Here is a 14,572-nt window from a genome sequence, read left to right as displayed (position 1 = left end):
ACGTCAAATGACAGAGGGATGTAAATGCTAAAAAGGGAAAAGGTCAAGTGAGAAGAAAAAGGTGAACTGCAACAGCTTGAAGACGGGTAGTCAGGGAGATGTGTTGACTACGAACGTCATCCCGTATGTGCAGCACGACTCCCCCACAACATGGAGTGCCAACCTCAAGGGGAAGGTCGGAACAGACTGGGACAAAATGTGAAAGCCCAAAGTCATGATGACACAATTTTGTTTGCTGAAGCAGACAACAAGTGGATGCTGCGATTCTAAAAGCAGCCGTAAATCCTCTTTGCGGGATCAAAGGCCATGGAAGTTCCATTGGAGGAGAGTCATGACGGGGGGGAGGGGCAGGGGAGGGGGTGGATGAAGGGGTGTCACCTTGGTAGCTGCCTAATATCAGCCGGGGAAGACTAGCTGCTACAGGGCACTGAGGCAGGAGGAACGTGCTCCATTAGGTCAACAGAAGCATCAGCTTTCTCCTGCAATCAGCCTGTGCAGTCCAACGCAGAAAAACGGTTGGTGGTGCACACCAGCGACACCGAGGTCAGGCAGGCAAGGATATCACGTGACGACACCACTGAAGAGGATCTTCGAGTTGGTGGAGGAGAAGATCGTTTTCCTCCATTTGACTTCTTCGAGCATTTCTAGGAAGCAGAGGAAGACTCGGGTGTTGGTTGGCTGGAGGGACATAGAAAGTCTTCACGGGAGTACTCCTTCTGTCCTTCCCTGCCTGCCGGTTATGTAGCTGGTGACTTCACGCACGAGGTGAGAACTTGATGGCTTTTTGCATAGCTGGACGAGGAGATGGCAATGCTACCATGACACTGGGTGATTTTACAACCTCAGAGACGAATTTGAGGTCACATGTCTGCGTGAGCATGTCCTCCTCGGAGAGAGAGTAGCAAGAACGTTACTGTAAGTGCAGGACGGTAGAACGCAGGGTTTGCGACTAGCCAACAACTTTCGAGCGACCGGATAAGGTGCTTTTACTTTACCCAAAGTTCCTGGGCAGCCCACTCACTGAGATACATGGGACAATCTCGAGAGAAGGCGGCACGGTCGCCATTGCAGTTGATACAGTGGGGAGCAGGAGGCAGACAATCACCCTCGTGCGCATCTCTACCACAGCTTACACATTTGGCCGGGTGTTGACAAGACGTTCTAGTGTGGTTGAAATGACGACATTGGTAGCAGCGCATCGGGTTTGGAATGTACAGCCAGACTGTGATAACCTCATAGCCTGTTTGGATCGCGCATGGAAGCCCCACTCTATCAGAGGTGATAAAAAGAGTGTGTGAGCACTAAGGAGGCATCTACCTCTTTCATCACCTGATGAATGGCAATGACACCCTGATCAGAGAGGTACGGTCGGATTTCTGCCTCGGTCAGACCGTCGAGCAGCCTAGAGTAATAACATCATGGGAAGAATTCAGTATTTGATGGGAATCGACACGAACAGGATAGGAGCGAAGCTGCAAGCAGTTGTTGCAGCTTGAGAATCAGAAGTAGTCTCCAAAAGTAAAGTACCACTGCGTAAATGAGAGCAGGATTTCACAGGGCCAGCAATTGCATTAATACCTTTCTAAATAATAAGCAGATTTACCGTTGCAAAGGACTGAGCACTTCAGTATGGGAAACCACAAGGAACTTTGGCACAGATGGAAGAATCTTTGAATCATTAGCCCCATCCCACTTATGTTTCGTAGTCATTGACTGCGAAGATGATTGGCTCATTGCGAGAAAATCCCCCATGATTGCGTGTTTAAGATGGTGCACTTCATCTAACTGGGGGGCCCCCTCCAGCAAGGGGTACAACCACCTTAGGTGATTGTTCACACCTCTGGTCACACCTCCCGAACACCTGTCAAGACGGACCAATCGGCAATTTGGGAAGGTAGCAGCTCGACAATCACCGACGTACCAAGGGGTACATGCAAACCCTACTTGTCGACCCGGGGCTGAGAATTACCAGTTACCCAGTCACCTGTTACACATCAGACACGTGGCTTAAGGATAGCATTTGTAAGGTATTCTATCTGGTACTCAACGCAGGGGAAATTGTGTTCATCAAAAATGACCAGTGACAAGTAGAGGTGCCAGTCTGCTTTGGAAAGCCGCCAGTTGGTTAGATGGACAGATGGGACAGGCATTAGCAAACAAATGACGCAGGGGAAATGGACACTGTAATAAGTGTCGGAGAGAATGGACTACTCGAGACGACAAGCAAGCTGAGCTGTACACAGATCGAAAAGGTCCAAGTGAGAAAAGGAGTGTGTACAATAAGAAAGAAATGTGGGTGTAACCGTGTTCAAACAGATTGGCCTGGCTGAAGACATCTACTAGGAGAGAGCCTCTCGGACAGGGGCACGGAGAGCCCTAAAGGGGATGGTGGGCATTGAAGTCACCAGGCACCAGTCAAAAAGGGGGGAGGAAGTTGACCAATAAGTTGCAAAATGTCTGCCCTGGTGACAGCAGAAGATGAGAGTGAATATATGTTGCAAAAGAGAAGGTGAAATCGGGAAGGGAAAGATAGACAGCAACAGCTTGAAGCTGGGTGAGCAACGGAACAGTGTGTCTATAGACATTGTCTCAAACGAGCAACATGACTCCACCACGAGCCAGAATTCCCGCCTCAGGACGACAGACAAAATGAACTGAGGTGTGGGAGGTGAAAGCAATTGTGAGGGAATAATTTTGTTTCATGGAGGCAGATAACAACTGGACGGTATGATTGCAAGTGGAGCTGTAACTTAACCCTACTGGCTCTGATGCTGTGAACGTTCCATTGGAGAATAGCTATATCCACTGATAGACAGGAGATGGATCAAATAAGGGGGGCATAACCATGGTGCCTGCCGAATGCCAGAATTAGAACATGCACAACAACTAGGTTCAGAGGCTGGAGGGTCCTGGTCCATTAGTTTGACAGAGGTGTCGGTATGAAAGTTCAGCTGGCCAGCAGACTGGCTGTTGGCAGTGCGTCCCGGTGAAACGGAGGTCAGCCAGGTGACTGTATTGCATGGCCACACCATTGAAGAAGAACACTGACATGGAGAAGGGAAAGATCAGTTGCCTTTGTTTGCCTGCTTAGAACTTTGGCGGGTTGTTAGGTGCATACCCAATGCTAGCTGGCTAGATGTGCACAGGAAGCAAGCACAGGAGTACTCCTTTTGGGATTCCTGTGCTCCTGTTTGCGAGGCACGAGATTTTGCTGGCGCAGGTGAAGGTTTGTTTGTATGGTGTGCACACATAGCAGGTAAAGATGAGGATTTGACCTTGGAGCTGGACGATTCCACAACCGTGGCATTAAACTGGAAGTCACAAGTCGGCCTGGCCGTGTCCTTTGTACGTCAAGGTGTAGCGAGGCGTGTACTATATAATTGCCAGAGATGTCGTGTACAAGGTTTGTGGCTAGCCAACATTTTCCAAGCAATGTGAGTAGGAACCTGTTCCTTCACCCGGGTCTCCTGAACAGCTCTCTAATTGAGGTAGATTGGACAGGTCATGGAAGGAAGCAGTATGATCACCCTCACAATTGATACAGTGATGGAATGGAGGTGGAGACACACCTTCATGAGCATCCGTGCCACAGGTTACGCATTTGGCTGCACTTTCACAAGATTCACAGATATTAATTATAGCAAGACATGGGATTCGAGATATATGGTCTGACAGTAATAGCTTTGTAGCCAGCCTTAATATTTGATGGAAGTGCCAGAGTAGAGTAGAGTATGGGTTGGCAGTAAATCTTTATCAACCCTTTTCGTGATGCAGTGAACTGCAGTCACTCCCTGGTCAGTGAGATAGGCTGTTATTTCAGCCTTGGTCATGTCATCAAGCAGCCGAGGGTATATGACTCAACGGGGGAATTCAGAGTGAGGTGAGCCTCTACTTCAACACGATAGCAGTTTCTGTGCTTGAGAAGCATTATCCGTCTCCAAAAGCAAGGCCCCATTATGCAGTCAAGAGTAGTACTTCACAGGATCAGCAATGGCATCTACAACCTTCTGAATAACGACTGGTTTAACTGTCGTGGGATTGTGACCACCTTCCGTGGGTGCCACCACAAGGTATTGGAGTGCAACCGGGAGAGGTGTCAATTATTTAATCTCAACCCATTTACGTTTTTCAGACGAGGAACTCATCGTGGAGAAATCCCTCATGATTACCAGCTTCTTTGATGGCACACTCTTTCCTGCTGGGAGGACCCCATCAGGAGGGGTGGGGGGGGGGGGGGGGGGGTGATCATCCACAACTCAGGTCAGATCTCCTGGACTTCAGACAGAGGGACAAATCAGCATTGAGGAAGGTACCAACTCAGGCAATCGCCCCTCCCAGGGCCTCGCCTTTACCAGAGGGTACGTACGAGCCCTACTTGTTGACCCAGTGCTGGGAATTTCACGTTACACAGTCACCTTTTACTCGTCAAACATGTAGGCCAACCGTCAGAAAAACACAGGGAGGAAGACGAAGAAGAAAAGGAAAAAGAAAGACCTTGAACACCAAAGCAGCGGAAGAGTAAGAAATGGAAGGCCAGGAAAAGAGACATGGGTCACCAGGACAAATCCATACACAGTTTTACCACGAACTTTGGTTTCCCGAAGAAGGCATACGACTTTATCCCCAAGTGAGTGGAAAAAGAACAGTGATTAACAAAGGTTACGGACAGGATGGTTTCAAAGACATAGGATATATTGCAGGGAGAGTTCTCACCCAAGCAATTCAGAAAACCCACTGTTACTAGGAATGATCCAGATGGCACAGGCTGTGAAGCAGCCACTGAAATGAAGAATGTGTTGGGTAGCGTGCTCATCAACTGGGTTGTCCAGTTGTTTCTTGGCCACAGCTTGTCAGGACCATTCAGTACAGTCAGCTCGTTGGTTGCCATGCCGACATAGAATGCAGCACAGTGATTCCAGGTAGCCATGCCTTTGGTGGGATAGGTGATGTTTGTCGCTGGACTGGAATAGTCATGGGAGGATGTATGGGACAGGCCTTGCATCTAGGTCTATTACTGGGATATGAGCCCTGAGGCAAGCAGTTGGGAGCAGGGGTTGAGTAGGGATGGACGAGGAAACTATGTAGCTTCAGTGGCCGGCGAAATACCAATGTGGGAGGGATGAAATGATAGTGGGTAGGGTGTTCCTCATTTCAGCACACGATAAGAGGTAGTCAAAACCCTGGCGGAGAATGTGATTCAGTTGTTCCAGTCCTCGGTGGTACTGAGTCACGAGAGGAATGCTACTCTGTGACTGGATGGTGGGACTTTGGGAGGTGGTGGGGTGACTGGAGAAATAAGGCACAGGAGATTTGTTCCTGTACAACGTTGGGAGGGTAATTTCAGACTGTGTAGGCCTCAATGAGACACTAGATCTATTTTCAGAGGGACTGCTTGTCACTACAGATGCGACAGCCAAGGGTGGCTAGGTTGTATGGAAGGGACTTCTTCGAATGGAATGGATGGTAACTGTCGAAGTGGAAGAATTGCTGTGGTTGGTAGGTTTTCATATGGATGGAGGTACTGTTGAAATAGAGGTCAACATCGAAGTAGGTGGCTCGGTGGTTGAAGACGGCCAAATGAAGCAAATGGGGGAGAAGGTGAGGTTCTGGAGGAATATGGATAGGGTGAATTCACCCTCAATCCTGATCACTAAGATGTCATGAATTAACCTTAACTAGGTGAAAGGTTTAGGATTCCAAGTGGTTAGGAACAATTCCTCTAGATGGCCATGAAAAAGTCAGCACAGAAAGCTGCCACATGGGTGACCACTGTTGTTTCCTGGATTTGTTTATAGGTGGTGCCTTAATAGGAGAAATAATTATGGGTGAGGATATAGTTGGTCATAGCGACCCGCAAGGAGATTGTAAATTTGGAATTCATAAGACGTTGGGGAAGGTAGTGTTCATGCAGCAAGGCCATGAGCATTAGGGATGTCATTGTAAAGGGAGGTGGTATCAATAGTGATTATCAGGGCACCTTGTGATAAAGGAACAGGAACTGTGGAGGCAGAGAATATGGTTGGTATCTTTTATACAGGAGGGCAGGTTGCACATTGTTGCTCAGTCTGGCCTCGGCAACCAGAGGCAGTGATCACATGTCTATGAGTTGTGTTTGCGTGATTTTGTGCGTGTGTGCGATTTGGAAGAAGACCTTTTGCCGAAAGCTTACTTCTTTAGTAGTCTCTCTGTTGTGCCTGTGTGTGGCTCAACATCTCCATTATATGTTTAATAGCAATCTACACTCTATCCTTTTCATAATATTGTCATTACTCCATCCTGGATTTTCCACCATTTTATTCTTAATGATTAGACACACACACACACACACACACACACAAACACTCACACACAAAATCATTTTATAAAAATGTAATTAGATAAGTAGAAAATCTACTCCCAAGCTTTGGCATGAGAACACACATATAAAAAGAAAGAGGGTTGAAGGAAAAAGACTGGTGAGGTTTTGGAAAAGGAATAGAGTTCAGAAAATTTGCCCAGAACACTGTGTAAGATGAGACTTGCCAGATGGACTATTAAGGAAAGACTGGTTTTTTGAGGACTGCACCAAATGAGATTTGAAAACCTGAGAGCCTAAAGGTGAAAGATATGGTAATATGCTCGACAGAAATAACTGCCAAAACATCGTGCACAAGTTAATATGAGCAGAAAGCTAAGTGCATTATTTGATTGAAGTGGCACAGCTGTGGCGAAAAATAGACAGGACAGAAAATGAAGGACGAAAACTAAAACTGAGTGAAGAAAGGAATAGCTACTGTGCAGAAATGCTGAGACCGAAGAAATTACAGTAAATTAAGGCCAGGTGGGTGATGAGAACCAAGGACATGTTGTAGCACCAGAGTTTGAGGAACTGGTATCTTGGGGAAGAATGCAGATGGCTCATTTAGTGAAACAGCCACTGACTCATGTTGTAGAGCACACTCTGCAACAGAGTATTATTGTTTGTTGCCGGCGTACACACTCTGCCTATTCCCATTCATCCTAAATGATAATTTACAGGTAGTCATGCCAATGTAACAGGCCGAACGGTGTTTTAACAGCTGTTATGTGATACGTTGTTTCACAGGTTGCTCTTCCTTTGAGGGAGAGTTAAAGAGTTATCAGTTAGGATGAATGGGCATAGGCAGAGGGTGTATACTGGCAACAGTTGCACAGCATGCTCTACATGATACGTCATGACCACAGTGTCTGTTTCATGCACGTGCCATCTGGATTCTTCCCCAGGCACCAGTTTTTCTGAACTCTGGCACTACAATATGACCTTGGCTCTCGCCAACCACCTGGCCTTTATTTACTGTAATCTCTTTGGTCTCAGCATTTCTTCACGGTAACTATTATTTTCTTCACTTCCTTAAAGTTTTCTATATCTTTCATTTCCTGGCCCATCTATTTTTAGCCATCACCTCTCACTTCTCTCATGTACAAGGGTCATTCCACGTCAAGGGGACCAGGGGTCCCCACTCTACCATCTCCAAATCTAATGAAATTTGGTGTGAAGGTTCTAAGTGGTCTTTGATGGTTATATACCAAATTTCAGTTCAGTATCTTCAATGGTTGCATTTTTATGGGCTTTTAGAGAGAGGCTACTCATCTTCACATCACATAAAGAGGTGCAAATGTGCCAAGTTTACTAGGCTTTTTTAAAAGTTTTTTTTGTCCCCAATACATCTTATTAAACCACAATGGACATGTCGGGGACCCCGGCAGATTCGTCCCCAGAGTGGAAGGCTGGCACACTACCACCGAGCATGCGGGTCACCTTGGATACATCGCACTCTCCGACAGTCAAGCAATCACAGTCATACATTGTCCAGAGCATCCGCCAATAGCGCAATCCCGCAGCCAATCTGAGCATGTGGCGCCAAGTTTCCATAGTTTAAAAATTGTGCATTGTTGACCTTCACAACATCAGTAATTCTGGTTACTACTGGTATCAGCTATCCAGGGTTAAACTTTCGTGACAATTTTTCTCCATCCTGTGTGTGTGTGAGACATTTTAGTTCGATTTTCTACTTTTTACCCTCCATTTAATTTATATGTTTATTATTGTTTGCAATCTGTTTTCCAGGTGCGCAAAATAGGAGTTTTTAGCTGTGGACCACAACCAATGACACAAAGCATCGACAAAGAATGTGCCAAAATCAATAAAGAGACGATACATGGGCCCATCTTCCAACATTATTTCAAGAATTTCTAGAAGTTAAGAGGAACAGTTTCTCCGAGTATCAAAACATTGTGCAGTACAGCTGCAAGCCTAAATTAGTAATTTTTTGAAATATAATTGTCACTGTGATTTAAAGGGGTCCTTTTTTTAATTATATCTGACAACAATCACCACAAATTAAGAAGCCTCGTCACACAGAAGTGTACGAGTTGTCCAAGCACTTACAAGTATGTTGTACCTCCGTGTTACAGATGGAAACAGTCATCATAAAATAAAACTAGCAACTGCCATCAGGAATAATAAAAGAAGGAGAAGGTACAATAAAAGAAGGAAAAAAGAACAATGTAGAAAGAACCTCAGATTTAAATTCATAACATATAGCAATAACCAACCATGTAAGTTTTAAATAGAAGTTTCCAGGCAGTGATCACATATTATACAACAACTCACATTTAACAAAAAAAATTAATCTGTTCTTATACCCTTATGACAAATTCAAACCTCAAAATGACTTTGAAATGTCTATTCATAGAGATACAAGACACTGGTTCCATAGTGCAACATAAAATGTTCTAAATCTGTTTGTTAGTGAAGCCATTGAATATAATGTTACAAAAGATAATCTGCACTAAAATCATATAGCTGTCTTCCAAAACTATTTAGAGAAGTAAAATGTATGTTGTTTGTCAAGCTGTTTGCCATAAACAAATGTCATCTGATAACAGCCTCAGTTCCTATAATTTTCGAAGTGATCACACTGAGCATTTTGATAACAAAAAACATGTTACAAAAATAATTGTCTTTTTTCAAGCAGTTGACTAGTTTTTAAACAGAGTAATGAAACAATGAAATCGTGTATGTTTACTAATCAGAACTACAGATAACAAATCAGAAAATTCAGCTTTGTTCACAATTCCTATGATTGTGTTTCATTGTAATTATAGAGATGATCTACCCAAATTGATAGAAAATAAAGCTAAAAGCATATTATTACAGAAAACAAGATTAAATGCAAATATTGCTCAGTTTCTATCCATTTAACAGTAGTAGTTCATTAATAACTACAACAGTTTTATTGGAAAGCAAGAGGCCTAAGGAAGCACTCAAACTTTACTTGCAAGCTGTTTAAACTCGGGTGGTTTCAGGGCTGTGTAGTGCTGGAATGGGGACAGGTGAGGGGCTGATGGGTAATCACAATGACCAACGCAGGTTGAGGCAGGAGGGTTACGGGAATGTAGAATATATTGCAGAGATAGTTCCAACTCCACAATTCAGAAAAGCTGGTGTTGGTGGGAAGGATCTAGATGACACAGGCCGTCAAGTAGGCATCAAAATAAAGAACGTCGTGGTGTGTGGGATGTTCAGCAACAGTTGTTTATTGGCCACAATTTGTCGATGGGCATTCATGTGGGCGGACAACTTACAGGTTGTCATGCCCACTAACAATGCAGCACAGTGATTGCAGCTTGGCTTGTAGATCACATGACTGGTTCCACAGGTAGCCCTGCTTTTGGTGGTATAGTGATGTTTGTGGCCAGACTGGAATGGGTGGTCTTGGGAGGATATATGGGATAGGTCTTGCATCTACTTCTGTTACAGGGATATAAGCCCTGAGGCAACGGGTTGAGAGCAGGGATTGTCTGGGAATGGACAAATATCTTGTGCAGGTTCAGTGGGCAGCGAAATACGACTGTGAGAGAGGTGGGAAGGATAGTGGGTAAGACATTTCCCTCTATTCCACCAACACACCCACTCTATTTCCTTCTCTCCTTTTCCACTTCCACTCCACTCTACCCCGTTCCCCCATCTTCCTGACTCTACCAGGCTGCCATAGCCTCTTTCCACCTTGTCCCTGTTGTGTTGGCGAGCGCGCACACACCTGACTATCTGTGACTCGGCATCTCCACTCCACGGTGAGTAACAACTACCCTTGTCAAAAAAATTGTTACAGTCCATCCCAGATTTTTCACTGTTTGCTTTCGCCATGTCAAGTTACATATGGCTTTTTTGTAAGAAAAAGTCAATTTAGAGACCTGAATGAAGTAGGTACATTCTATAATGTCATCTCATAGGAGTTACATGTGCTCAAATGCAGTATTATGCTGGTTATCCACAACCTACTGAGTCCAGTGCCAGATCAGACACTTTAATATTTTGTTTGAGACACATTTCATACCAGCAGCACTGTGAAACAGTGGTGCCTACTGAATCCAACAGGCAGTGAATAAAAAGGATAATAAATTGCAAATAAGTTATTGCCCACTGTGGAGTCATTCTTCATAAATACATACAGCTACAGCACCTATGGTGGGTAAAATATGTCTTTAGTTCATATATACAATGAACAGTATGACTAAATCAGCCACCAATGTACTGAGTTGTATAAATTAAAAGTAAAATTATGTAACCGATTTTCTTCTATTCAAGACCTCTTCTCTACATAGAAGCATCTGTCAAGAAGAAACAACTTTTACATAAATTCAGACCTTCTAGATGCATGTTTATACTTCTGCTCTCACGCCAGTGTCAACGTTAGGAGACTACAGAGAAACAGCGATGACAATTGTTAACAGCTCTTACTTAACTGAGAGGGCTTTATTACCGGTAAAGTATTAGGCCTGCACAGTTTGCACACTGTAAGGTACATACCTCACAATATTATAACAGGTTCGTTAAATTTATGAAACAATGTTTTGTGAAACGGATGTCTATTCCAACAATTTCCATCAAGTAACAGGTAAGTTCATCTACAGTTTTATACTGAATAAGTTGTCCATTTGCAATTGCAGTAAGATACCTCACTCAGTCACACTAAGTGTTCCAAAAAATCATGACAAAAAGGCTCAACTGATTTGGAAAGAATTAAGTTACATAGTAACGGCAATAGCAGACACCGTAAGCAACTTTTAAATATATGCCAGTAAGAAATTATAGCTAACTGTTAATGGTATATTGTCTAACAAGGTAATCGCTTCACAACATTCCCTTATTGGCTTAAGTTACATAGTGGACACGCCCCTCCCCTAAATCCTTGTGCAGCTGCATCACAAATGTAGCCAGTATTTCATACACGTTTTGTGTACTTATTGTACATCACACTTAATTCCATATTTAGGTTGATTCGGGAGAGTGGAATAAAAAGCGAGATAATCAGTCCCATCGGATTATAGAAGGATGGGGAAAGAAATCGATCGCGCCCTTCTAAAGGAACCATCCTGGCATTTTCCTGAAACGATGTAGGGAAATCACGGGAAACCCAAGTCAGGATAGCCGGACACGGGTTTGATTCGTCGACCTCACGAATGCGAGTCCGGTATGCTAATCACTGAGGCGCCTCGCTCGGTTTCCACATCTAAAATCATAGTACTATACAGTTATTACAAAGCAGGAACTCCAACGCAAAAACCACAGAAATTTCAAAACCACTTTTCTTACGAGACGAGGTAAAAGGCGACTAACTGCAGGCACTGTAAGATATTTTTACGTAGCCATGATTGGCTCTCTAAAGATAAGATATTGGTAGCGAATGATGAACGATACAATACACAACTTATCCATTCAGTAACGTGTATCCTAAATCGAATGTTTGCAACACTGTTGACTGATTGTCAACTAAGGATCCATTGTTAAATACATAAAGAAGATATCAACATGAGATGGTTGCTTCAACAGTGTTGAACACTTGAAATTTTTTTCCAAGAAAATGTTTTGTACTGTAACAGTATTCCAAAACGTCATCAAGGAACGTACATATCCAGCCAGGCTTTTATGGTATGATACTTCCGATGAAAGACCATTGTTCAACACTTACCTCCGCATACAACAATCGGCAGAAAACCCAATGGGACTGTCAAAATTCGCACAATGCCGCCGAACCAAAGTCACTGGCTGTAGTATCAGCAAAGATGCAACCAAAAGCGAGATGCGATTACAATTCATCAATTCTAGCCTAACGATATGTCAACAAAGACATCAAAGCGCTCCAGACCGCCAAAAACTACGTCATCATATTATTTTGTCTAAATTTTACGTGGTGAGACAGTGGCTGCATGAGAATACCGTTTCATTTTTACAATAAGAAGAAAAAAGAATATATTTTATCGAACTAAAACCTGCTTGTTACTGAGAGTAGTGTTTAAGGCTGGTAAATAATGTATGAAAGTGATATAGGAACTGAACGGTTCTAAGATACTATAACAAAGTACCAAAATTATAAGAAGTAAAGGACAGAATTCCTATCCAGTAACATGACTTTGGTTCCTGCCCGACCACTTGGAGCACTGCAAGATAATCAACACATTATCTCGCTTTCTTATCGGTTGGGTTTTTAATCTTCCTTTTTGTTTCCGTTTCATAGTTAACAGAAGATGGTTCTGATCATGGCTTCTCGTGTGTATTGTACACTTTGAAATGCCTTGTAGATATGTTGCTTCTATTCTGATTGTTCTTCTCAAATTCGTAATATTGGGTGGGGTAAATGATCCCATGTGTGTTTTTGTTACATTATATTAATATCTGTTCCATAGATCGCAAATACCACATTTCGTGATGATTTGAAACGTGTCAGTTTAACATAAACTTTCATTGCAATAAGGAATGTCATTCAGAAATTCGTTTGATTTCTTTTTAAATATTGCTTTGCTATCTTTAGACTTTTATGCTATTTGGCAAATGTCCAAAGATTTTTGTGGCAGCATAATTCCCCCCTTTCTGTGACAAAGTTAGATTTAACCTCATATAAAACAAAAGATGCTTTCAATTGCATGATGTTTCGTGGAGTCATGTAAAGCTGTCATTGCTTAGGAATCGAGGCCACTTCACATTAGCTGTCTCGTCACGCCAAAACATTCTGCAATGCATTTCAAATGGCAACATCAACACTGGCCGCCCCGAAACGTCCCGTCACGTCATGGCAACGTCAAGGTTTCTGAAAATCAGTGTTGTCAATGCTTAGCAACTAAATTACCCACCCAGGACCTCAAAGTACCCGAGAGTACCTCAAAATACTATCCATTTCAAAAATCATTTTGCTTATCCAATCCGAGTTTCCTGACACTGAGCGATACCATGCACTACTTCTCATCGTTTCTCTCGTCGGCTCGAAAGAAACACATCCTCTTCGCCTTCTACCCCTCATCTGCAGCCATCTGTGCGGCTACCGTTTCAGTTTTCAATCTGTTCCTATGAACTGTTTTCAAGCTTCTAAGGGAACTAAACACTCCTTCCACAGAGGAGAAACACGATTACTGTTTGTAAATGTGAGAAATTTGGATTTTTGCCTACAGATTCCATATCAAAATTTTTTTTCCAATATGCGGAGGAAAGTTTAAATACATCTAATCAAAATTTCTCATTCTGCAGCAAAGGACGATTTCTCCATTAAGAATCCAGCAGCTGACAGCTAATTTATTTTTGAAAAGGAAAATCTCTTTATGACAGGGAGCACGGATTTAACAGTGGAGGAATGGGCTATGTTTGGTACCACTATGGAATAGGGTCTGAGAAGGCAAATAGCCTGTCGATCTGTGATACAAACTCTACATGGAAATTCAAGCAATTAAAAAAAAAACAATTTATGTCCTGTTGCTGTACTTCAGTGTTTGTTTTGAGTCCATAAAATGTTTCCTGTTCAACGATACTCAAGTACATCTTATGTAACCCAAAGAAGTTATGGTCTAACAGCAAAATTGGAGTTGTCTTAATAATGTCACAATTTATAAAATCAGAACACAGACATTTTAGCATTTATTTCTACTTCTGACTTCTGTTTCTGAAGGAGAGCGACTTCACTATGAAAAAATTTATTAAAATATGTAAGTATGCCTAAAACATACGAGATGAATTCCAAATATGTCAAAGTAAATGCGTTATCTCTAGTTGAAAGCTGCAAGTTCCCTACAATTTCAGTCCAATAAATGTCATTTTTGTACAAATGTGGTCTCCAGTATCCAAGTATATAAGCTACTGCGTTGTGTATGCCCACTTCACACGCAAAAACAGTTGAAGATCGTCTTGTAAAGATCGTAATTCCTGTGAAAAAAAGGTTGTGAACAGACATGCGAGTTGAGATCATGTGATTCGAATTGACTTGATATGTCATGTCTATTTATTTATTTAGTCCTTCAAATCCTGTATGTATAGAATATATACAAGGATACTGGACATGGTTAGGTATTTACAAGATAAAATACAGTTTCTATTGCAATCCTAAGGACTAGATATTGAAGTAATTTAGCAAAAATTCATACATACAACAAACCTTACAGGCAACATACAAAGTAGAATATTAATAATGCATCTTTATTTTTGTTGTTTGGCTTTTATATATTCTGTCAGACTGTAAAAGCAATGGTCAATTAAATATGCCTTTACTTCAGCTTTAAAACTACA

The 14,572-nt window shown here is 42.6% G+C and overlaps 1 protein-coding gene across 2 annotated transcripts in view; it reads left to right on the top strand.

The window, feature by feature from the left end:
* LOC126095034 (dual oxidase-like) overlaps nt 1-9,159 on the top strand; it is a 261,993-nt gene extending 252,834 nt beyond the window's left edge. For both annotated transcript variants that reach the window (XM_049909698.1, XM_049909697.1), the window contains one exon: nt 8,087-9,159. In XM_049909698.1, the coding sequence (XP_049765655.1) occupies nt 8,087-8,215 (129 nt within the window). In that variant the 3' untranslated portion in view covers nt 8,216-9,159. The remainder of the gene's footprint in view (nt 1-8,086) is intronic.
* The last annotated feature ends 5,413 nt before the right edge of the window (nt 9,160-14,572 follow it).

Source organism: Schistocerca cancellata, chromosome 8, assembly GCF_023864275.1.
Source record: "Schistocerca cancellata isolate TAMUIC-IGC-003103 chromosome 8, iqSchCanc2.1, whole genome shotgun sequence".
NCBI lineage: Eukaryota > Metazoa > Arthropoda > Insecta > Orthoptera > Acrididae > Schistocerca > Schistocerca cancellata.
The sequence above is the reverse complement of the archived record's forward strand: the minus strand, read 5'-3'. Positions and strand labels throughout refer to the sequence as shown.